The 25,583-nt window shown below is 39.9% G+C and overlaps 1 protein-coding gene across 1 annotated transcript in view; it reads left to right on the top strand.

Annotated features, from left to right (window-relative positions):
• Window positions 1–25,583, top strand: part of SPPL3 (signal peptide peptidase like 3) — a 60,759-nt gene that overhangs the window by 32,830 nt on the left and 2,346 nt on the right. Inside the window, exons 2-9 of the mRNA XM_086623392.1 lie at window positions 3,470–3,547; window positions 9,832–9,920; window positions 12,704–12,823; window positions 16,155–16,233; window positions 16,982–17,094; window positions 22,269–22,375; window positions 23,371–23,534; window positions 24,816–25,015. Coding sequence (XP_086479518.1) covers window positions 3,470–3,547; window positions 9,832–9,920; window positions 12,704–12,823; window positions 16,155–16,233; window positions 16,982–17,094; window positions 22,269–22,375; window positions 23,371–23,534; window positions 24,816–25,015 — 950 coding nt within the window. The remainder of the gene's footprint in view (window positions 1–3,469; window positions 3,548–9,831; window positions 9,921–12,703; window positions 12,824–16,154; window positions 16,234–16,981; window positions 17,095–22,268; window positions 22,376–23,370; window positions 23,535–24,815; window positions 25,016–25,583) is intronic.

Here is a 25,583-nt window from a genome sequence, read left to right as displayed (position 1 = left end):
GTCAAAGGACAACTATGCACGGGCTTGTTATAGGCATTTTCTGTGCATAAGTTTCCACCACTTGTTTTGAGATGAAATAATTAATTTTACAAAAGTACCTTGTAGAAGGAAGATAGTTTCATTTTTATATGTGCAGTGAAAGGCTGGTTAAATGTGGCTGCATGAAGTTTACTCCAACTTCTGAAAGATTTCCTAAGTGTGGGTTGTTTTTTTTGTTTTGACTGATCCCATTTAGGAAGAACGTAGCACTGATGCCGTGTTTGGCTGTGGGAGTATGCAAACTGGCGTACTTGAAATATGCATTATAGGGGAATCCAGTTTTGTGCATATTGACTCTGTTGCACTTGTAGAAGGTCGTTTAAATTTCAGTATAAAAATATAAACGGATTTGTAGATCACTGTCTGGCATTTTGAATAATATTCAAAACCTGGAATTAATCTTGCTTCTTGATTTTTTTTGTGTGAGGCTGTCATTTGCTTATTATCTCTAGTCTAGATTAATGCATTAGAAAGTGTTTATTTGGGATCAAGGGGTTTAGTCCGTTAATGAACGGTCCAATGGTTAGGACTTTAGGAAGCAGTTCTATTTTCAGGTTTGGTGCAATGCCTTGTGTAATCTAGGGAAATTGGATGTTAAAAAGATGCAGGGTTGTATTACAATGAGATTCACTTCAGCATTATATATTATTCTTGAAGTTTGCTTGTGGGCTACTTGTGTTGGAAACCTTGGATGGAATCGGGACGTGCCTGAGCTGCCCGCTTGGCTCTCGCTGTGCCGTTACGCTTAGACTTGTCGTACACTTTCACGTTGCTCTTTTTCCGGCAAATGTATCTCCCTGGCCCTGTTTGCTGGGATATCAGCGAATATAAGTTTTCCCAGACCATAATCGCGATACCAACATCGAGTTTTTAGGTTGTTCTGCTATAAGATCTCTATAAGGAGAAGTCAGGAAACATTGCTGGTCTGCGATGAGTTTATTGTACGTGTGCATTATTGCACTTTCTTGTGCAGAATGGAAGGACCTCAGTTCTTCTTTCTCTCTTGTGTGGAATCAGCAGATAGTTGTCCTAAGCATCACTGCAGCCTATCAGTAGGGTTGTGGTATATCAGATCATTGTTTACAATGGGTTTGCGTGTATTCAGTTTCTTTCCTTGTACCAAAGGGCTCTCAGCTTTTAATACAAACTTAATGGATTATGGACAGGGCTGATCCATGATCCGCATATCATTCTTACTTTAGCTGTTTTATAAATCTTTCTAACATTTGCAGCCTTGTTTTGACTAGTGTTTAGTAATTACGATGAAATGGCATTTTAATTATCATAGCTTCCAAAGTTGCCACAGAATGATGAATTGTATAGAAAACATTGTTCATCTCAAAAGTGTTTGCCAACTTATGAAGATATAATTTTATAAACCTCAACTAGTAAAGTTTAGTGCATAACCCTGGATGTGTTTAGTCCCAGCAGAAATTCCATTCAATCGTTTTGCTCGTCTTACAAATTTGGAGTTCCTAAAGGTTCTTTTCATAGTTGAATTCCACTATTTATTCTCAAATCCAAACAGGATAGGAAGTTTCCCTTTCTCTTCGCACAGGGTGGGTGAGGGAATGCTTCTCCCTGCAATTAAAGCTAGTAACAGGACATAAAACTAGTATGCTCATCCTTAAGCTGTTTCTTCTCAGTGTCTGCTTAGCTGTAATCATTTGCTAAAAATAATTTGCAATGAACTGTATTTTATATAACCTGAACAGCATTTATATATACGCTGATTGTAAGTGCTTAGTTACATATTGCGTGTATTTGCAATTCACTTGTTGATCTTCATGGATGCTTTTAAGACTTATGTTCCACAGCTGGGAAACTAAAAGTCAGACATGACTGAAATAAAAAATAAAAGTAAAGCTTAAGATCATCTTTATGTGTTGGCCAACTTTATGAGCAAATAAGACGTCTGTTTTTCACTTCCAGTGTGGGGTAATGTTGAAGTTATTTATGGTAATTAACAAAAGTAGTTTCTCATTTCTTAAAAGCTTATTCCATTGTATATAATTTCATCTGAAAGAAGCAATCTGTTTTTCAGTTATATTTAGTATTGAATTTCTATAGTAGAAGGTTCACATTGGTGTTTATATATTAAAAAAAGTATTTTAAAGTGTGTATCTAGTGGTGTGTTAATTTTCTCTAAATTGCTTTTAAATTGAGAATGGGATGAGTGATTCTTTAACTGTCTTGTATCTTTAGTTTTTATTTGTGTAGTGATATTTAATTTGGAACTATCATGTAATTCAATTATCTTTGTTCCATATCCATAGGCGTGCTGAAATTAAGTTTTTTGGTTGGTTTTCAGAAATATTTAGTTATCTTTTTTGTAGCATAAGACTAATGCAATTAACATTGGGCATTATTCTTTACCTTTTCCGTTACTTTAGCAGAAGTTGTTGAGGAACTGTTGGGAGTTTACGTGTGACTTGTGGACCCTCTTCTCATCTGTTGTACCCCACCAGCGTGGTGGCCCTCTGCTTGGCTCACTCCAGTGTGCCAGTGTTGTTCTCTTCTGGGACCCCCAAAACTGTAGGCAGTGCTCGAGATACGGCTTTGCAAATGCTAAGCAGAGGGAGTGATCACTTCTCTGGACTTGGAAACTGTTGTCTTGTTGTTCCCTTCCTCAAGGGTCCCTCTTAAGGGGTTTTCTGTCCTCTGGTGTATCAACCCCGCTCTCCATAGCTGTCTGTCAGCTGGAAGCTTGCTGAGGCTGTCTCGGTTTCAGTGATCAAAGGAAGTTTCAGTGAAAGCTGCAGAGTAGAGTTTGGTCTGTCAAGGATAGGAAAAAAATGGGCAAATGTTAGTATTTATGTTTCTGTGCTTTAAACACAAAGGTATTTTGTATCAGGAAATGGATCTAAAGAATACTGAGATTTAAGTCTCCTACTGAAATTTCTGTGGGGAATCCTGTGTCAAGTGGTCTCCAAAGTGTAATAGGGAAGTAATTGTGTGTGGTTTAATAAATGCATATTGCAGCTTGGTTTGGTCCTTTTTTCCTGGACTAAGCGAACCTTGACTGCCATGTTGTAACTTAGCTATTGTCAGTTAAGACATAGGAAGTCTTACAGGAAACAGGTTAGTGTTATTTACATGCAAGGTTGTATTGGTTGCAATCAAAGCAATTTTAATGTGTTTGAGAAAAAAATCTGAATGTGGTGAGTTCAGAACAAATTACCACAAGGATTTTGAATTGTCCTTTGGTGGTTGTATAGATTTTGCACACTGCAGTCTTGAATATTAATAATTTAATTTACAAGCTACAGGTTTTATATTCCTAGGTGATACGAGAACTTTAGCAAGAGCTGCCATAAAGTTTTGTCGTCCAATTCTCCATTTCTATTATCATAAGAAAAAGAATTTGCAAATGACAGTGGAGAAACAAACACTTGTGATGACACATGTGCCTTCTTTTTCCTAATTCCAGGGCATATTCGCTTGTGGATTCTAGTCAAGTGTCTACTTTCCTGATTTCTATTCTCCTCATAGTCTACGGCAGTTTCAGGTAAGATTTTTCTTTAAGGTTCCACAGAATTTTTCAAATAAAAATATGGCAAGTGACTGAATACAGTTTGTGTTTATGCCTTTTGTTTCATTGTATCTTTGTCAGACTAATTAATGTAAATGAAATATTTCATGCTTCTGAAAAGGAAATGGAAAAGGAAGAAAAAGTAGCTAGTTGAGGTTTTTGAAAGACATAATTGTATGTCAAGTTACAAGCTCATATAAGATAACTTAGAAGTTAGTCCTTGAAGACAATTGTAAAGTTGTATTTTGGAGGGTATAAAAGGATTGTCGAGAGAGATAAGAATGTAAGGTTATTGAAAGTACAATTTTATATATAATGTTTCAGTGTTGGGTCAGTTCAGCATATCCTTGTTGTGATTGCAAACAAGTCTTGTAAAACAGATTCCCAAGTCCCAGTGTTATTTACTTAAGTGTAAGTAACAGCTTAATAGAGAAGTAGTAAGCTCTGTCAGTGTTCCAGCAAAGTATCTGAGAACTGCTGCAGGATGAGTATGAATCTTCAAAAATCAAATTTGCCTGACTCTAGGAGACTTGAGTACAGTTTAGAGCAAACATGGTTCTCCCTTTAGACTTGCAGCTTATATTGTACAGTTTGTTGTAATGTAGTGGCACCTAAGGAATGAGATTCATGCTGACATATTAAAGAAAATAATTAATCACAGCATGAAACTATTACTTTTTTCAAGTACAACATGTTTTTCTTCCTGTTTCTTGAAGAACATTGCTTCATTTGACAAGCCTATTATAAAAGGCCATACATTCACTATGAAGCCTCTGAACTGCCATGAGTATTCCTGAAATAGATGATAGCCATGGTCATACATATGATGTACGTTGCAGCTGTTAGGGTAAGAGGTTTTAAATTGCCTTCATAAGTTAATAAAATCATATAATGAAAGAGCCAATTTTTGATAAGAGCTGTCTGTTGTTGCTAGCGAGTATTAGGTAACAGCCCTGCTGATGGAATTAAAATAGAAGACCTTAGGAAGACAAAATCTAGATGTAAGCAAAATAAAAAAAAAAAAAAAATAAAATTGTATTTGTTTAGGTTTTTTTCTTCAAGTTTTGAGTCAGTCTAGCATATAGTTGAGAGACTAATTAAATTTTTAACTATTTGAATTTATGCAGTTGCGTAAAAAGGAACTACGCTTCTGGCTGCAAGAAGCCATAGCATTTATTAAAATTAAATTGATTAAATAGTGAAAACATAATGCAATATAAAATAGCAGGAGTGCTTGAACTTGAATTGCCTGCCCTTCCCAGAGCTCCTTGCTCTTAGCTTTCACCTACTGTTTGCCATCCTGTTCTCACGTACACATGCTGTTTTACCGTCTTGTCCTATGATTTGCGTTTAAAACCGCTCGTGTAGTAAGGGCTGCGAACTTCAGGACAATCTAACTTACTGGATGAAGTAGTAGAAAAGTGATGGATATGAATAAATTGAGGAAATGCCCTGTTCTAGTCTGCTTCTTTTGCATGGATCCTGAAGACCCCAAGATGCAAGCTATTACAGACCAAGATAGGGTCTCATCGTTTTAAAATTAATTTCCTAATTAATTTCCTATAGATAGTTTCTTTAGCAGATGTCTGAGCTGAAACTCACAGTTAAAGTGGCGACTTGGACAAATTCCCGTGCCGTTTGGTCAGCAAGTGAGGTCAGGTCAAAAGCAGTTTTTTACAGAAGATTGTAAAGTGGTGTTAACAAAGGGGTCTAAGACACAATTAAGTTATTTAAGAAATTCAGGTGTGGTAGTACGTTGCAAAATTACATTCATCTGGAAATTTCTGAAGTAGTAAAATAAAAACTTCCAGTAAAGTGGGTGGATTTTCACAGAAAAGTGACTTGCCAGAAAAACGGAAGTAATGGCTTAGGGTGCTTGTTCTTAAATGACAACAGTGATGTCTTCATCTAGATTTGAGTGCTTCATCTCAAATGGAGCTATCCTAAGATGAAAAGCAAATAGTGCTCCTTAGTTCACCTTCACGTTGCAGAAAACGGGTTTGGGTTCTGATCTCCAGTCTGAAAAGAAGCAAATAGTTATTTGCTGGCAAGTGACTTAAACAGAAGTGCAGTAATAGGATCAGAAAGAATTGGGTGGGTGAGTCATTAGGATAAAATCCACGTGCATGGTGGATCTAATCTAGTGCAAGAGGTTTCAGGGGAACAAAGACAAGCCTTGGTCTGCTGTCCATATTCATACAAGCAGTGTTTGTCCAAAACCGAAACAAACAAAAAACCCACTGAAACCCCCCAAGATATTCAGAAGAATGTCTGATAGATGATGGGTAAAGCCTGCATTCAGAACGAAGTACAGTGTATAGAGTCGAGTTCCCACTTCTCTTGCTGTGTATGAACAAGCACTTCCTCCTACATTTGTGCTTGGTCGGGAATTTTAGCTTGAAGCCCTTCTGAGTATCTCTCCCATATACATCCTGGCTGTCGCTCAGTCCTTGAGATATACTTGATATACATTTATTGTCGGCTGTCAGAGAGACAAGTATGATCTTTCAAACAGTTACAAGCTGTAAACTGGAGCATGCCTGTATGCGTGTTAGTTAAGGATTTTTAAAGAGGTGAGCTTAGCTTGAAATAGGTTGTTTTCTCTGAGTTCTAGCAAGACAGTCACCTGTTCTTGTCCAAGGGCTTCTCAGATTTAAATGTTAGGGTTACCTTGCAGGCAGGTAACAGCTAAATCTTTTTCTATCCTATCACATACCCAGACATGGTCTCTCAGCTTATGTAAAGCCTGATTTAACCCAGAATCTACCTGTTCAAGTATCTGCTTTTAAACCAAAGCAAGAAGCATGGGATGAAACTGGTGTCTTCTTCTCTAGGCTTTGGGTACCTAAAATACATGCATAAATAGAAGATAGTTTGAACGGTGTCCTGATGGCTGGCTTCACAACTTGGCGTTTACAGAAATCAGGATACATATTTCACAATAAAACTTAAAGAGAAAGGTTGTGGAGTTCATGAGCATCTACAGTCCCAGTGCTGGTCGGGTGGAATTGGGGATTTGGACAGACCTTCTCACCGAATGCTACAAAGGTTGTCTGCACAGGTGCACACACGAGAGGGTGCACATAAAATAGCTGCTGAAGGTGAGATGTTCCTATCAGAGACGTGGGACTCAGGCATTCTTACTCCTTTTAGGCAGTGAAAACGTTTCTATGTGCACTTTCTGCTATTGTTTCCCCTGTTCTTATTCCCACTCCACGTCTTGCATTGGAACTTGTCCTTTAATCTCACAGCAGCATTTTAGAAGCGACTGCTGCAGTGTTAGAGCACACACGCATTTTAGGCGCTCTCTCTGTAACATGCATTGAGATTTAGTTGAATTAAACCGTCTCAGGTCAAGGACTGATTCTGATTGTAATTTTTTTATTTAGAGCAATAAATCTGGGAATTCTGTGGCAACCCACAATTCTTATAGTCCTACAGCTGTTAAGACGGGTGGCTGTCCTCACTAAATAGAGTAAGAATATATGGCACCTGCAAGCTTCTCTATAGATACATACTTGCTTTCATATTTCCTCCATTGTTTCATAAGAATATTCTCCTGCAGGGTTTTCCTGAAGCATTTCTGCAGTGGAAGTGATCCATAGTTGAATCTGAACTTTCATGATAATAGTGTGCCAGCCGCTTACTCATTCCTTTGGCCTCGGAGTAACCCCACTGAGTGGTTCCCTGTGGGAGGCTGAGCCGTGCTTGCTTTGAAACATTGTGCTAGAAATCCTACCAACTTGAACTGCGAGGACCCGCAGGAGGAGGAACTGTGTAGGTCATTGCCTGATGGGAGTGCTGACTGAACGTTGCCTTTGGAAGCCCAGCAGAAACTTGAACAAAAAAGCAAATATTTCTCAGCTTGTGATTTCTTTACAGTCCAGTAGTTTTCAGTGTATCTCATTTTACAATATAGTTTTCAACTTTTTTGGAGGGTATTTTAGTGATCACTTCTCAACTTTTTTTATTACGTTAGTGATAATTTGCAGCAGAGGGAAGGGGAAGGGCGAGATCATAAAATGGTTGGAGATTATTCAGAAGTTGTCTTGGATCTCGGAGAAGCTGTGTTGCTAAGTGAAAATAATTTCCTAATTTATGCTTACTTTTGGGGTAGGGATGTTTATAGGTAATAAAGTAATAATTGCTGACACTATTGCAATGAAAGAAAAAGGGGTGAAGTTGTTTATGAGCAGTAGATCTAATAGTCTCTTTCCAGTTTTCTTTGCTGATAGGAATCCCTTCAGTTACGAGTTGTCCGATGCCACTGGGAGAATGATGGTGTGAAGTTCATGCTAAACTGCACTAGTTTGGAGAGGAAAGAAATACTGCTCTGAAAAAAGAATTATCTTGTTTGGCTGAATCTTGGATCAAGTCCTGGAGGGTTGTCAGCCTCCTCCTGGATTTTTATAGCTTGAGAGGAAAATTATGAGGCTATGTCCTGGTTTCGGCTGGGATAGAGTGTTACTGCATTAATGGGGAAAAAGGAAGCGTGAATGAAGGATAAAGGCACCCCAAACAAGATGCAGAGCAGAGGGATCTTTAGAACAAGTTAGGATTTTAGTGTTCTCCCCTGCCTCTTTGTATTTTTGATAACTTTTTAGTTGATGATCCACAATCTGTGTAGAAGTACTATGTGTCTGAGGTTGAAGCTTCTTCATATTTCACCTGAGCCCAAAGGCTGCTTTAATTTCATACGACTTTTGGGGAGCGCTTGCATAACAGAAGCAGAAGAAAAGAAGAAATAAACCCGTTTTAGACTGGAAAAGCCTTTTTTTGTTGTTTTTGTTTTACACAGTGAAACTGCTCAACCCCCTCTTTCTTTAACACACTGCACCCGTCTTGGTACTATAGACCTATATGTGCTCGATTTCAGGTTGTATGACTGCAGCACAGAATTGCTCACCTGTGCATTGCAGCAGGTGACTTACGCACTAAAATGAAGAAACTCTGGTTCCTATAGAATTGTATAGAAGATTATGGTGTATTTTTTACTTGTCTGACAAATTAATAAAATTTGTTTACTTTGCGTAGTGCAGTTACTCACAGCTCAACTTGAAAAGGAGTTTAATGCCTGTTGACCTGGAAGTTTTATTGAAATACTTGGTATTTGATGCTGCTGCAGACATAAGACAGGAGCTGTACAGTGCTTCTGGTGCTTCTCTATAGCTTATTTGAATAAATAAATCTGCAGCTAAGTCATGGATAACATGCATGTATTAGAATGAGAAACTATCATGGTAAGCTTGATTGCTAGTATTTTTATATAAACCAACCTAGAATTTAACGATAGAAATGTTCAAGGCCAGGTCGGATGAGGCTTTGAGCAACTTGGTGTAGTGGAGGGTGTCCCTGCCCATGGCAGGGGGTTTGGAACTAGATGATCTTTGAGGTCCCTTCAAACCCTAATCATTCTATGATACTGCTGGCCAAAACAGACCTGAAATGAAATTTCCCCGTTTCAGAAAGTTGTGCCAAAATTTATTATAATATAATTTAGAAGTTGCATCAAAGTCAAAGACTGTGGCAAAAGGAGTAGAACACTGTTATTTTGGATTTTTTTTAAAGTGTGTATATCAAAATGAAGAGATGAATCAATTAGAGCTGAGCTGGTACATAGGGGAATGTTGTTGGCTCCTATGGATGCATTAAGCTGTATCGAATTGTACTATTTATTCAGAGCTTCCTCTAGTCCTCTGTTGTGCCTGTATCTAAAATATGTATCTGGTTACTTTCTAGGCTTTGCTGAAACTTTTTCAATTAAGTAAGACCTTCCATTCAGCAGACAAGTACTTAGAAGCTAGTTTTGGTCAGCATTCGTAGCAAGATTTAGAGGAAGGAGATAATATTTTTAAAATGAAACCCAGTAGTTAAATTTGCATGGAAAGGATCAAAATGAGAAGTTGGAAAGAGGTCATGTACATCAGAGACTTCAAACATTTATTGCGTTTCCATCATGTTCTACTGCCAGTAAGCTGATAAATATCTTTGTTGTGGTTCGTTGTTAACACTTAGCAGTTCAGAAACCAAGGTGCCTAGTCTCACTGTTAGAAACTGTGTAATTTGGTGCTTCATCCTTAACTATAAGTTTGTTTGTTTTTTTTTTAATTTTCCTCTGTGTGTGGTGTTTTTTCTAATAACCAGCATTAAAGGGCTTTTTCAGGGAGAGGTTGCCGTGGTTGAACGGTCATGAGGCCGTAGCTGAGGAGCCTAAATAGGAGTTTGAAACTTGCCTGTTAAGTTTGCTTTGTTTCCTGCAGGTCTCTTAACATGGACTTTGAGAATCAAGACAAAGAGAAAGACAATAGCAGCGCAGCTGGGTCTTTTAATGGCAACAGCACCAATAACAGTAAGGGTTAGCTTTACTCCTTATCTTTCTTTCATCACTTCACTGTGCTGCATCTTCTTTTGCTTCATCTCTCTGTGTTTCAGCTACGTGTTTTGTAGATTCACCTGATCCGATGGAACTGTTTTCCCTGGGCACTTACTGTCTTGCTGTGCGCTAACCCTGCTACCTAGTTCATGCCCGTGGAAGCTAAATTTAAAACGTCCACGCAACGTTTCCATAACGCATAGAAATTGCATGCTGTGCATCTTGTCAGGTTTTACTGGAAATGGAAACAGCTTTACTTTTTAAAAAAACACCATGCAGTTACGAGATGGGAATGTCATTTGTCTCTGGTGTTTATCACTATGATGTATTTATTAGCCAGTCCGTAAGCAACGAGAGATCTCACAGTGTGCTAACAAGTCTGTAAGGATGATTCAGCTTTAGCAATAGAGAAATTGAAGTATAGAGTTCACATGGCTTTGGGCAATTCATTTATAATGGACAACAAAATACGTGTCTACACACAACCTGTTCAGAGTGGGGATGAACATGTCAGCTCCTACGTGGTGATTGTCCCCTCTGTAATCTATAAATAGATTCCAAACAGCTTGGCCTTTTGAGATGCACTGTTTTGCAGGTAAAAATATGTATGCAAACAGTTCGAGTGGAATGCGTTGTACGTAGTGTGCTGTAAATTCATACCTGAGTTTAATTTCTAGCAATTTATGTGGCCATATTCTAAGAATAAGCTCTAGAATGGTTTCAGCAAGTTTAGAAGACAGGAGAGAGAGAGGTGAGCAGCCCTGTGCACAAAACCCTGAATGCTAAGGTTGCTTTGTTTAAGGTAAGAAATATAGCTTAAAAATTATAAAATAAATAGCGTATGTTGCATGTGTCTTTTAATTTTTTTGCCTTTTTTTTTTAATTTATAGACTCTTGGAATTTACATAGTTGTCAGAGCACTGCTTCTGTTGACAACACAGAGCAAAGAGGTTATTGTGCTTGTTGATTGAGCAATGAACAGTTGAGGCTTTTGGATCTGGGAAGTGAGAGAAGACAGTCTGGGGCTGGGGAATAAGCACATTAAGGGGATTCGCTGTCAAAATGATCAGAAACGAAATGAAGAACTTTGACACTTAACACTGCAGGCACAAATTCCCGTATGCTAAGGTGGTTTGTAGTATGTCATTTCTGGGTTTTGTTTTGTTTGTTTTTTTCCCTTGGGAAGTTGAAGGGCATGTGAATGAATGCTGTTTCTCAAAGCAGAAGGAAGTAGATCTAAGTCACAGATAGAACACAGGAATTTCTGTGTCTTCACACTGTCATCGCTGGACTGCCTGTATTGTACTTTACCCTTTTGTACCAGACCTCAGTAATGTAGAAATCCCAAGTGACTGAGTTCTGCTTTTTATTTTTAAAATTTTTTGTGCTACTTATGCTTAAGAATAATAGATCCATGACCTGAACTAATAAATGACCATACAGTCCAGGTGTCATGGCTCTTTGTTTAGCTTTTCTTTTATGAAAATGGTTAAGTACTGAAGACGGATACTAAGTTGTGGTTATTTCGTGCTTGTTTGAGGTTTTCTGATGTGCTCGGGTGCATTGGTAACTATGAGTTGTGTAGGCAACGTTATTGAGACAACTTACTGGTCTTCCCAGAAAAAAAAATAAAATAGACATGTTCTCAGTGTGTGTATATGTATTTGTATGTGTAGGTCTGTGTATACGTGCGTACACACATATGCACAGATGTTTTGCTTGATAATTTAAAAGCTTATCAGTAAAATTCTGTGACTGCTTCATTCAGCAGTGTCTAATTATTTTGGGATAGTGCAGTGATGTTAAGCTGGTTTTAGACGTCGTCTAGGTCTGAGTCTTGTATTAATTTTTCATTGGAGACGTTTTGAAGACTTCTTATCAAGTGACAACCTGTTATTTTAATGCTCTACAGGTATACATATGTCTTGTATTTTAATTGGTTTACTACTTAACGGCTTCTTTTCCCCTCTCTCACGATCAAATGTAAAAACAGCTACAGGACTGGTTAAGTATTAAGTTATGAGGGTAGGTGGGCTTTTCAAAGCCTGATTTTCTCAGTTTTGTTAGTAATTCTAAGAACTCGTGGTAAAATATAGTAAAAAAATATGCTGTCTCATTATTAATATCCTGAGTAGTCACACTGCACAGTTGAGGTGGGGGAAATAATAAGAATAAAATACTTCGATATCTCTGCACTGTTTAAAATTGCATCCAACTATAAAAAGTGAGCATGAATTTTTGCTGTTTTTTATCACAAGAGGCGATTATAGTGCAGGTGGAGCTGAGTTGGTAGTTTCATAAGCAGGTAAAGGACGTGGGTGTTTATTGAAAACTGCCCTTTATTGTTAGGCTTGATGTTATCTGGTGATTGCAATCAGTGATACGATTTAAGTGCATGGTGGCCTTCACCCAAGTGGAATTTGAAGCTGTGACACCCTTTGCATGAGCTGGGTCAGCCTAACGCTGTCTGCAGCCCAGATGTTGGTCAGGCTCTTTACCTCGGGCTGAGAGGTTAAATGAAACTTCTCTGTTCAACACGTTTATGTTGCTCAGTGTGAAATGAAGCAAATATATAGTTGCTATATGATTCCTGATCCCTAAATAATGTTAATTTTTTAAAACTCATTATTCATTCTATCTATAGCACAAGAAAAAAGACATATATTGTCAGAGACCTCAATTGTATTGGTGAGGACAGGCTTCAATATGTGTGTGGTAAAAAATAGCCCCAGTTAAATGTCACTCTCTTTCTCCTGCAGGTATTCAAACCATTGATTCTACCCAGGCGTTGTTCCTGCCGATCGGAGCGTCGGTGTCCCTCCTAGTTATGTTCTTCTTCTTTGATTCAGTTCAAGTTGTCTTTACAATATGCACAGCAGGTGACTGAGTTTTCTTCTCTTTGTAAGAACTGGAATAGAACAGAAAGCGTTGATGTAATTAAATATGGTTGATAAGAATTATAATAGATGTCATAGTACATTAAAAAACCCAACTCATCGGGTTTCACAGTTGTATTTTCGTGTCTCTGTAGCTATAAATACAATGACCAGTATTATTTGAGAAGTATTTTCCACTTGGAGATTTGCTAAACCTACTGAACTATCAGTTGCCAGAGTTTTGAAAGATGCTGGGTGTATTACTTTACGTAAAGTTCACTTGTTTATAAATCAGTGCTCAGAACTGTACATGGTATTTCATAATTCAGATACTTTATAGGATCAGAGTATAACTCTGCAGATTCTATCCAGAGACTTCTTTTCCTAGTTTAATTTTGATTTTTGCCATTATGCAGTTTTCCTTTGTTTCAAGGGTACTTCTGGTCCCACTAGTGTTTTGGGTATTATTCTTTTGCGCTGCTTGAATTTAGAACAAAAATGAAATGGTTGTCCCCGAATACATTGCAAGTCCTCTGATCCTGTTTATTATTATTTACATTTTGTTATTTAAGTAATTACCAAGGCTTTGATTTTTGGAAAATTTTGGCCTTCTGATCTTTTTGAAGCTCTTCAAGAGACCAGCTGCTGTTCAGGGTAGCAAGATTCTTCCTACTGCTCCAAATTTACATCAGCTTTTAAAAATTGTACTCCTCAGTCCACATACTAAGCCTGTGACGATTTTTAAGTCCCTAAACACCTCTCATCCTCTCCTGCTTCATGTATATGCAAGGCAGGCTTTTCCCTCGTGATCTAACTCCGGAGCTATGCATCCTCTCCAGCCTCTTAAAGAGGGCTGATGTTGATGGGTGGAATCTAAATCTCTGCTCTTGACGCGAGTCTCGAGACTCCTGCCTAATTCTGGAGGCACACTTGTACAGGTCTGCAGAACGCTGCTTCTGTAACTCTGACCTGTGACACATGTGTTCTCTCGTTAAAAATAAATTATTACTTCAGATAAATTCTACTATGTGCTAGGTATTAGGGGAATATGTATACATGTGTATATATAAGATATTATAAGGGAAGATTTATGACAAAAGACAAATTTTAATTTCTTAGGCTTATTGGTCCGTTTGTTTCCAGAAGGACCTTGACATTTCTAACTTTATTTGTAACACTTGTGGTGTGTAATGAGATAATATTTTGTCAGTTGGGGCTTGTTGCAGGTTTAAGAGGATTGAGTCTGTTTGGGTTAGTGCACTTGGGTATCTTTATTCCTGAAGCTGGTTTTATGATGCTTTTGTGCTTTGCCTTGGTCTTGCATCAGAGGATGTCATTAGGTGCAGGGAACTTTGGCCCCAGAACCTCTAAAATGCAAAGCTCTGTTAGAGGCTGTGGGGCAGGACACGGACCCTGCTGAAGTTGGGAACTTGGGAGCTGTGGGATTGATCCCTCTGACCCCTGAAGCTCAAGCAGTGTTATTTTGCATCCTCTTTTTTTAGATTTTAGAGGCCGATGTGGGGACACTTCTGAATTACAGCTGATGGCTGGTTTCTTAAACTGCTCTTAAATGTTCCGTCTGCAAAGCTGGGCCTTTGAGGGAAGCGTGAGGAGCAAGGGTGGGTACGGCGAACAGCCCGGGGCCGCCAGCAGCTGCTGAGCAGCGGGCAGAGCTGAGGAGTTGGCGTGTTGCCTGCAGACAGGGGACAGCCAGGGGACTGCTGGTTGAATAATGGGTATTGAGGCTAGAGGGAAGGGAAAGCTTATGACTGGAAGCCTGGACAGTCAGGAAGGAGATTGAGAGTGGGCACTGCCTATATATGTGATTACTTTTCATTCTTACATGCTCTGTACAAGCCCAGCTTTGGGTTGGCAGTGGCTGGGGATGCCAGGGAGGCGCAGCGTTCCCTCCTGAGAAGAGCAGGAGAGGAGAAAGGGGAAGGAAGAGATTCCAGGGGCAAAGAGGGTCGGACTGGGGTGTGGAGGGATCAGTCCCACTGCGCTGGAGGCAGAGCAGGGCAGGCAGGCAGCGAGGCATGCAGGACCTGGGGCAACAGGGGCACAGGTTCCGCTGTGCAGCGTTCTTTGCCAAGCACTTCTGAAAAGGTTCCTAGTTCAATGTGTGCGGAGTTGGAACACTCTTCGTTTTTCCCTACCCATTCTGCTTTTTTTTTTTCCTCCTTTCTGAAATATTGATAGAACTGTGAGTTTCCATGGTGCTGTTTTTATTTTATTTTTTTAAAATAAATTAATCTTTTTTAACTCTTCCTCCCACTAGAAAGGGCAGAATTGAGGAGTGGAAGGATGTGATTTGACCAAACCAGTTTCTTTTCTCCAGTTGGCTTAAGCTATGTACTAAAGAGAATGTTTATTTCCATCATCTTCATTTGAGAAGAGACAGAAAAAAAAATCCTTTTAAAAACCAACAATCATCCCAGCTTTTTATGGAATTGAGTAGAGAACAGCACAACGATTTGATTTGCAGCATGCAGAAAATGTTGAGCATTTCAGTTGGTTCTTGCTGCAGCAGTTCTGGATGCGTGCTGCTGACATGTCCCTGTCTCCACGCCCTCCCTCTTCAGCCTTTTAAACAGTCCTTAGGACAAATTCAGTGCTATTATTTTTAAAAACACTAGAAGGAAAAATGATTATAAATACCAGCAGTTACTGCACATTTTTACAAATGCGTGGGTGGGATAAGTATGCTTCTTGAAAAAGAAAATATTTATGGAAATAGTCGATTTGGATATTTATGTATTTTTATTGTCCTGTTTTCAAAAGCTTAAAGCACTTTGTATTTTAACAAATTTAAGTTGCCAGCTATTAGATATAACTTATTTTAAGTTATACTGTGTTTCAGTAATGAATAAAGGGTTTTGAGTGAGATGGGGGAAAAAAATGACTATCTCAGTTAAAAGGTGGAAAAAACTTTTATTATGCTGACTTAGTCTGTGTCATATGTGGAAGAATTTTAAAAGAACCTCACAACCAGTTTGTAGTAAGTTCTTTCATTTTTATTTGGCTCTCGGAATATTTGAAAACTGTTTTTCTTGCTGACATGATCATGAATAGCTTTAAGACTTTTTTTTTAAGGTTTGAGGATGAGGCATTGCATTCCTTTGAGAGCTTTTATTTTGATTGAAGTTTGAAAGCATACTAACAATAGAAGTTCTGCAGAAAACCTTGGAGCCTTGAGCTGCTCTTGCTTTAATAATACTGCAGCATATGATAATAGGACGTTGTTGCAAGAGCTTTTTCAAATTGGAGAAGCTTGTTTGTGTACTGTAGAATTTAGGTCTGAACATACTAATATTACCTGTTCTTCTTTTCCTAGTACTTGCAACAATAGCTTTTGCTTTCCTTCTGCTCCCGATGTGCCAGTACTTAACACGGCCTTGTTCACCTCAAAACAAGTAAGGACTTGAGAAATCTTTTCCTCCTCTTCTTGTATGTTGTATTTATTTCTTTTAATGAGAATTCTTTAACAGTCTTTGGTTACGTGCGTTAACCTCAAGGCTTCAGGGATGATGTTTGTGCATATTTTTTGTGCCAACACCACGTTTCCACTTTGAAATTAGGAAGCATAATTTCTGCAAGTCACGCAGGCGCCAGCCTGGGAATTGCAGTACCATTGCAGGGGACTAGATTTCCCAACAGTGGTTTTTAAGAAGTTTGGCTTGTTTTGGTTGAGATTTCGGAGTTTGGGATTTGGTATTGGATTTTTAGGTTTGTTCACATTGGACTGTGGATTTTAATACTGACTCTTTCAGAGGCTGTAGTTACAGTAGTGAAAATTACAGTTGTTACTGTCATGTTTTGAAACTAATATTTTTTTTACCGTGTGACTGGGGTTCATGTTGCAAAAAGCACTATCTTAGACGGTGCTAGGAAATAGCATTCATGGTAACAATTTCTAGAGAGGTGCCAGGATTTCCAGAGTGTTTTCCATCTCTGTAGTTCAGGCTTTACACATGTCGTTTGAATGTGAGGAAAGCTTTTATTTTGTTGCTGTTTTGGTACCTATTTGTGGCAAAGGAACTTCCCTTCAGTTGTTCTTGGCATCTTTCATCAGCAGTTGAGCCTCATTCCAACAGCGACCATTTTCTGTTCTTTAAATGGAAACATAAAGTCTTCTAGCTAATGTTTATATGTTGTTCCTAGGATTTCCTTTGGCTGCTGCGGGCGTTTCACTGCTGCTGAGTTGCTCTCATTTTCTCTGTCTGTGATGCTTGTCCTTATCTGGGTCCTAACTGGCCACTGGCTCCTCATGGATGGTGAGTATGTGAATTAAGGGATTTTACTCCTGGTTTGTGCCTGTTCTGACACATCCAGTCACCTGGTGATGATTGCTGAAATTTGCTAATGTTAATGGTTTGCTGAGTTGTAATATTGTGTGGTAGACTCCCTGGAAACAACTGCTGTCGGGAACATGCCAGGGTAGTGTTTGGGACACCTGTTTTTCTGGTTTGTAAAAGCTTCCAAGGAAGTGCCAGAACACTCATGAAAGATATTCTGCACCTGTGTGATGTAGGGTGGATCGCCAGTTGTAGTTAAAGATGTGTAGAAACAGTGGTTGTTTATGAATCATAACTTGATCTTAGCAATCTGGTTAATTTTTGCAATGCATCATCTTGTTTTTTCGTTCAGATGATCAAATAATTTGTTGTGAGACAGTTCACAGTAGCTAGTTGTCTTTGATCTCTTTGATGCTTGCCAGTTGGGATGGTGAGATGGGTGAAGCTGGCAGGCATCCACTTGGCTTGAAGGCGTGATATTTTTTTTTTTTTATTATTTTTTTTTTCATGCTGGTTGAACTGAATTCACAGCTTACTGTTCCGAAAAGGAGCTTTCCTCCTCCCCTCCTGCCTTCCAAATCTCTTGTGCTAGCTCTGGCACTCATTTAATCGCATGGTAAACTGATTCAGCTCACTAGAATGGCAGCGTACTCTTTTTTTTTTGCCAGGCTATTTTTCTGCTGCTGCAGTGAGATGAATTGGATTATTGTGCAGTCAGGTTTGAGCTAAATTTGGCAAAAGGTAAGTGGCAGCATGATGGGATCTGAGAGGATGGAATAGGTATCATAGGAAAGGGAGCAGGACCTCCACTTCTCAGCAGTGTCAGGCAGCTAAATTGGCTTAGGACATCTCATGAAATGGCACCCTGAGGTGGTGATTGCTTGAGGAAAAATAGCTGGGACAACATTAACTGCTCTTGCAATTGTTTGTTGCCATAGAAAACATACATCGCATCAGCTTTCCAGCTCCTCCTAAATCGGATACCAGCAGCAGAACATCCGTAGCACTGAAACCTGTCATGGCACCTTAATTCTTTCTTTTGTATATGGGTGTTATGTTTCATTCAGGGTTTTTTCTCCTTTAAAAGTTCCACCTGTTGCATGTTAGGGAATACCTTTTAAAGTACCCAGAAACCAAATGAAAAAATGCGGATGTTTTGTTTTGTGTCAAGTGGAGTAGCCCACCGCGAAATCAAGGGCGATTTTTTTGATCTGCAGTAGCTACAAAGCTAAATAGAGGATCAGATGTGGATTTTGACAAAATCTGAAAAGGTTTATCTGCACTGAGATATTGGCAGGAGCATTTGCTTAACAACAGCTATTTTTGTGAGTGCTTCAGTCTGAAATAGCAGGCTTTGAGGTAATTAATCTGCAGAGTACTGAACTACTGGTGCCGAGTGGTTTCTGGGTTTTATTTCTCCTGGTGGTTGTTTATGATTTGCTGAATTGTGTTGATACTGTCGAGCTTTGGAGTATTTTATGTAGTTTATATTACGAGAGCTTGTACTATATAGGTAAGCCTGCTGTCGTTTGTTCAGATCCAATTAAATTAACGTTTGTCAGTGACATTGAACAGAGAACAGCATTTAGTGCCCTTCATCAGGGAAACACACTCTACGGTTTTATGCCTTGTAGTGTGCTGCTGCAAGAGGGGATCACCTCGTCTCTGCCTTTCCCCTTTGCTTCCCTGTAACTGGGTACTTGAGACCACGGATAATCTTGTTTGGAGGGAAACGCAGGCAGTAAGCACTGCTCGGAAATACGTGCCAGCGGAGCACTCGTGGTCGTTCAGCCAGCGCCCGGCAGCTGCTGGGTGCTGAGATCTCACTCCACCTCCCCACCCGCTCAGGGATGATCTTCTGTTTCGCCGTCAGCAGAAAATGAAACAGATATTGTGAACACGCTTCGCGTCGCCTGGGCTGGTGGCTGGAGGGAGGCGTTTGTTCCAGTACACCCCGATTTTGGTGCGTGTGGTTTGTTGCTGTGCTGTTGATTCTCTCTTTGTGAGAGAGTATTTCTACTTCAGAGCCGAGTTAAAAGGAGGGGAAATACTTCATGATAGTTTCCAGTCCTTACAAAATTGAGGTGTGGCAGTTCCTGCCAGAGCAGTCTCCGTTGCTCAAATACTACAATTCCCCCCTCTGCACAGTAGTTGGTTGAACTGTTTCTGAAGCCAGGGACATTTCATAGGATGGAGTGAGCAGATATTGTCTCCAGGAGGTTGTTCTGGCATATGATGATGTACATTTATAGATCTTGGAATGCTTTATTTCTCAGAGCAGATTGTTTGATGGCAGAATCATCCAGGATGGTCACTGTCCCCTGGTAAAGCCTGGTTAAAAGCTTTCCTAAATAGTGCAAATAGCTGGAATCAGAATGAATGCTCTAGATGTGTGCAGTGTCTGTCTATAGCTACAGAGTGAGCTGAACAGTCACAGATACCCCAGGAACTGCTGTGGCAGTGGGGCAGAGGCTGCGTCATGACATGTGTTCTGATTCCCACTCCTTCAAATATGCTTTGAGAGTTTTATAGGAACATCATTAGATGAGAACTTCATACCTGCTCTTTCGAAGGTCAGCCAGTGGCCTGTGGGGCAGTTTGAGCTTTGCCAGCTTGCATAGTGCTTTGTAAACCAGGCACCACACTGCTGGCACCTCCGTGGTGTCGTCTGTTCTGGGCGCAGTAGTGCAGTGAAGCTGAAAAATACGCTGTGTCTGGAGAGTCTCACCAAATATGCAAGAATATTCCTAATCCTCAGAACATCCTTATTCCGTAAGGAGTGTGTTAATAGCTATTGCAGGGATTCTGAAGTTAATTCACCTTAACGGAAGGTTAACCCTTTCAGTTGGTTCTTTCTTATGCAGCTTCATTAACCCGTTGCCCAGCACTTCCAGCCCAGAGCTACTGTTTGCGTGGCTACTCTGCCCCTCTCTCCCTCCCTCCCGCTCCATGATTTAGAGTACATTTCCATGGAGATCTGCCTTGTTTAGGTTGTCAGCACCATCCACGAGCATGGATATGGATGACTTTGTTTCTCGTACAATTTCTGGACTTTCTCACTGGAAAAGGAAGCAGGTTTCCATTCAGAGAAGCCTGTTGGTGGTTTGACTGCACTTTGGCCCATATTACTTGTACTTGCTCTCGGGCAATTTGCATCCCTTCTGTTCTTTGAATTTACTGGTATTTGTTAAAGCAGTTGCAAAACTGCGTCATTATTACCATGTGTATTTCACTGGGATCGAAAGAACTTTTTTCCATCTCCTTTTCCACCTGGTATTTGCTTAGTTTGATGGAAGTGTCTTGTGCGTGTGCCTGTGTTTGTTTCAGTGGTAGAGAAATAGAGTGTGTGAACAATAGATAACTTCACGCTGGTTAAAATACTTCCACTTCTAGTTAATTATAACCTGGAAATCCTCTCCTAAATACAGACTTGCTTGAGCTATTATCAACGTTGGCTTTAGAGAAACCTCTTTGATTTGAGACAGACGCTTCCCTTGTATTTGCTTTTCTGCCAGGGGACATCTGTAACTGAAGGCAAGATTGAATTACTGGATGTGTTTCTTTTTCTCACTGCTTTGCTGTGTCAAATTCTTTAAACTTCAGTAGTTTGCTTACATTTTATAGCCGGTTCCAGTTACGCACCTTGACTTAGGGTGTGTTTTTATCTGAGTGATCCCATTACTTTGTTAAAACTGGCAGCCGTGACACTGAGTGTTGTGCTAAGCCTGTCAGTGCTCTAAGATAAGGTGGGTTTGGCAAAGGCACTGCTGGGAGGCAGCCCCTGGGCACTGCGGGCTGGCAGGCGTCAGGTGGCACTTTTTGCCCTTGAATCTGTATGGAGATGTTTCCGTGGTGTTTTGATGGAAGAACTCCACATCTTTCATGTGAAATGCAAGCGTTGGTTTTGCAGTTGCGGAACTATAGCGTCAGAATCTGAAGGGTAACTTGTAAATTTTGGCCCAGTCACGTTGTCACTGGTGGGCATGTACGTAACGGATCCATTTTCCCTGTGGTTGCAGTTGGTCAAAATAGGATTATAAGTTTTTACAAATTCCGTGGCATGTTAGACAAATACATTTTGTTTACAGATGTCTGCATACTTAAGTGAAATCTGGTCCCAACAGGGCTCCATTATTCCTTCTAAATATACTGATATCACAGATAAAGTTGATTTACTTTTTAAGTTCTTTTAGTTTTTTAAGTATCTCTTTAGGGACTTGCTTATAACCAGTTGAAATGTATTCAGTTGTCAGTTGAGTATCCTTGGTAGCTAAGGCAAGGCTTAAAGGAGCAGGAAATTACACCAATGTGAAGACTGGGATTTTTTTTTTTTTTTTTTTTTTTTAGTGTAACATCTTAGTTTTCTACCCTGACAAAATTCCCCCTGGAACAGAACTAACAGCTGAGCTGCGGCATGTTGTTCAGCTTGTTGGTCTGGCTGAAAACTCACCCTTGGGAGAGGGATTAGGAAAAGACTTGCCCGTATTTTTTTTTTCCTGTTGGTAGATAAACTTTCACATAGATTTTTGTTATTGGGAAATCCCTGTATATCTAAACGATAATATTTCATAGCGTTGGGACGGGCTTACACAATCCTGCCCACGCAGAAGATTGGTTCGAGTTGGTTTTTGTCTTTTCATGTTCTAACATGGGGTGTCACCGTGCTGTTTCTGAGTTGGGAGTCAAGGATTTTGTTTATTTTATGTGTTTACTAGAAAACTTCCTAATAGTGTAAAAGTAGAGGTTTATGTTTAGAGTACAAAGAGTTCAAAGTTGTTTTGTTGCTTCTGTTTTTAACTGAGCAGTTAGTGTTTTACAGAGGAGAGGAGAGTCTTTAGAACACAAGACAGAAAAACTTTTCTTTGTGGTGGGTAGTGGAAGTTGAGCGGAGTGGGCAGTTGTGCCTGCAGAGGGATTTCTGCTTCCAGGGGAGCATGTTTGCAGTTGGCTACTGAATGTATTTTGACTTTTCTTAACTCTAGTAAGAAGAATTTCACTATATGGAAATAGTAGACAGTCATCCAAGGCCTGCAGTGTCGCACAGGTGCAAACAGAGGCTTCTTTGGGGTGTTTTTTTGGGGGGGAGGTATTGGCTTGGGTTTTGTTTTGTTTTGCTATTTTTAACGAACTAATTATGTGCTTGCATTTTGTAGCTCTGGCTATGGGCCTGTGTGTTGCAATGATAGCCTTTGTTCGGCTGCCGAGCCTGAAGGTTTCCTGCTTGCTACTCTCTGGGTTACTAATTTATGATGTCTTTTGGGTAAGTGTTTTGTTTGGTTTTGCTAAAACTGTTTTTATCCTTCGGATTTGTAGTGGGCCTTGGGCCATTTTTACATGAAATGTACTAGTATGAAGTTGATGAAATCTGGCACAGCCAGAAGATCAGCTTCATTGCTCCATTCTGAGATGTTAAAGTCTGCAGCAGGATACAGAATGATTTCCTCATTAATTACTTGACAAAAGCAGAAACACGATTAGGATATTTCAACTTTGGCATATTATTTATTAAAAAAAAATAGGACCTCAAATTGTGAAAGCCTGGCTGAAGATCAGAACAAGCATTTCCAAGTGAACACAAAGCCTTATCCGCGCTTACACAGTCCGTACATGCCAACTTCTGATTAGCAGCGAAATCTGCAGAACAGGAATGCAAGCTGATTTACAGCCAGTAAGGTTGGCATAAAATCTGGCAGCACTTTTACAAGAAACGTGACAGAATGTATTTTGTAATAGTGAAAGGATTTTATTTTACCTTTCTGTAACACCGAGTGCTGGTTCAGGGGAGCGCTTGCTGCCAGCTCCGGCAGTCAGTTTCCCAGTGTGATGAGCTGTAGCGTAAGAGCCTGTTTGAAACAAGTGTTGCATCATGCCATTCATGAGTGAGCACCATACTTACCTCCTCTCTGCTTCCAAGCTTTCTCATATTTTCAGTATCCTGTTACCAGCCTTCGTAGTCCTGGACTACCTGCTTGTAGTCCAGACAGATCCTTTGCCGAAGGATCTCAAGATGCTGATCGATATCTGATATCTTGAAATCAGAAAGTATATTCCAGTTATTCGTGAGCATTAGTAGTGTAAAAATCTTTATCTGAATTTTTGAAATACATTTTGCCTGTTATCATCATATAGACTATGTGTACGGAAAATTGGGACAAAATGCTTTCCTTTCTAGAATAAGCAAAGCAAAAGCACCTGCAGCTTTGAGCTGCTCTATAATTGCAGTTTGTCATTTCTGATGATTTCCTTGCTCCGTAGGTCTTTTTTTCTGCCTACATCTTTAACAGCAATGTTATGGTGAAAGTGGCCACACAACCAGCTGATAATCCCCTGGATGTTTTATCCCGGAAACTTCACCTGGGACCAAATGTGGGTAGAGATGTTCCTCGTCTGTCGCTGCCTGGTAAACTTGTATTTCCAAGGTAAAATCAGCAGTTCTTTTACTGTGTTGTGTTAAGAGTTTTCCTGCCCTGTACTTTTTAGTAGTAGTAACTCTGTTGGAAAATATCAACTTAGATCTCTGTTTAGTCACTCTGTCTTCATGATAAAAATGAACATTGTGAGTAGTGAGGATCGGACACCCGCATTTGCTCTCACAGCATGCAGAAACGATCCAAGTTGGGGTGAAAGGTGGGCTCTTCAGAACAGGATATGCTTTTCAACACGTGTGAGTTCTACAGTTTAATGACTGCCGTTGCAGGATTTATGACCTAATCCTTGAAAGACCTGAGGTTTATTATAACGTCAGATTATGATGTTATAGTCTTGATTACTGCGTAATTGCAAGTGATTGGGAGGGAGTTAGAAGCTGATGTAAGCAAGGACGGCTTACCGGGTAGGTGCTGTGTTGGAGGGAGGTTGTTGCACATCTCTCTGCTGCAGCAGTTCCTTGGTGTCTCGGGTTTTGAACCAGGTACGTGTAGGCCTGACTGGGCAGTAAGCTCCAGCGCGTCAGAAGTTATGCAGTAGGTTATGTTGGCGTGTTTACTCCGCTCTTCTTTCTTTAGATGTTAGGATGCTGAAATTACGGAGATTAGGAGTTGGTTGTCTGCGGTGATAAGACCAAAATTGTTCATTTTGTCAACTTTGCGATAACTTGATTTGGCTTCGTTTTCATGAAAAAGATCTCGGATTTAAGATAACGGGCCATTTTAGCTCTTGATTTACTTAGCAATTGGCTCTTTTATGGGAATCTGGCGAGACTATAGCTTTCTACATGTGTTGTCTGAATGAGGCCAAAGATCTGAGAAGTCCATAAACTGAGTTATTGCCTCGTATTAGAGGTGATCCCAGTACAGGGGAATGAAGGTGCAGTGTCTATCAGTGTTAATCGAACAGTTTGATAATGGTCAGCTGCTACGTCCCGTCAACGCTTGGAAGAGAGACAACTGAAATAGTGACTTGATGGATCTGATTCATGGAGTGAGTTAAGAGCAAAAGCACCTTAAACACTGCTGGTGGCAATAAACTGGTTTGGAGCAACATGTCACTACTGTCAAAATGGGTACATTTAAAACCGAGCTCAGCTGGCGGTGAAATCGCCGAGGAAAAAATCCTCAGTGGCCAGCATTTAGCTTCTACTGCATAAAAGTTTGCCAGTAGAAGGGAGGGATGTGCAAAACAAAGCTCAAAACCAAAGTGGGGGAGTCTAGAGCTTGTCACCTTTTGTCTGAGGCATGAACCCAATTTCAGTTCCTCTCTAGTTCCACAGGCAGCCACTTCTCCATGCTGGGGATCGGAGATATTGTGATGCCAGGTCTTCTGCTCTGCTTTGTCCTGCGCTATGATAACTACAAAAAGCAAGCCAACAGCGATTCCTGTGGTGCCCCAGGACCAGGGAACATCTCTGGACGTATGCAGAAGGTCTCGTACTTTCACTGCACACTTATTGGATATTTTGTAGGTGAGTAATTAGTTTAATATGGAGAGCTGCTTAGTGAGCAGAAGTGGGATTATCGTAGTGGGTTTAACAGATGATGAAAGCAAGTGTAAAGAGGCTTTGAGAGAACGCTTATGTTCTTTTTTAATCCTCCTCTCTTTGGGTTTCATTGGCATGGTCTAGGGAGAAAAAGCCTTCTACAGTCTTCTTTTTAAGATTTTTTTAAATTTTATTTAGAGGATGAAAGAGAGGATCAGTGTATTTTTGTTAGCAACTTTTTATACTTTACTAGCATAGAAGGTGTCATAGCTCATACGTGGGTTATGGGAAAAATGTGGGAGTCTCTAGATGGATTATGCAGTGCAAGAGTACCTGTGGGTAATTCATCTGGGTAATTTTCCTGTATTTTCATATTCTACTCTTAATGCTTTTGATCCTGTGACATTTTAATACATACAGAAAATCCTAAGTAGTCACAACTAGAATGCTGTGTACGAATTGATGTAGCCATCCCTCTCCTCCCTAACGTAGAAGCCCTACAGTCAGAACATGCGTGCGCATATCCTGACCTCCCGCAGTCCTTCTGAGGATG

Source organism: Tauraco erythrolophus, chromosome 19, assembly GCF_009769465.1.
Source record: "Tauraco erythrolophus isolate bTauEry1 chromosome 19, bTauEry1.pri, whole genome shotgun sequence".
NCBI classification, from domain to species: Eukaryota; Metazoa; Chordata; class Aves; order Musophagiformes; family Musophagidae; genus Tauraco; species Tauraco erythrolophus.
The sequence above is the reverse complement of the archived record's forward strand: the minus strand, read 5'-3'. Positions and strand labels throughout refer to the sequence as shown.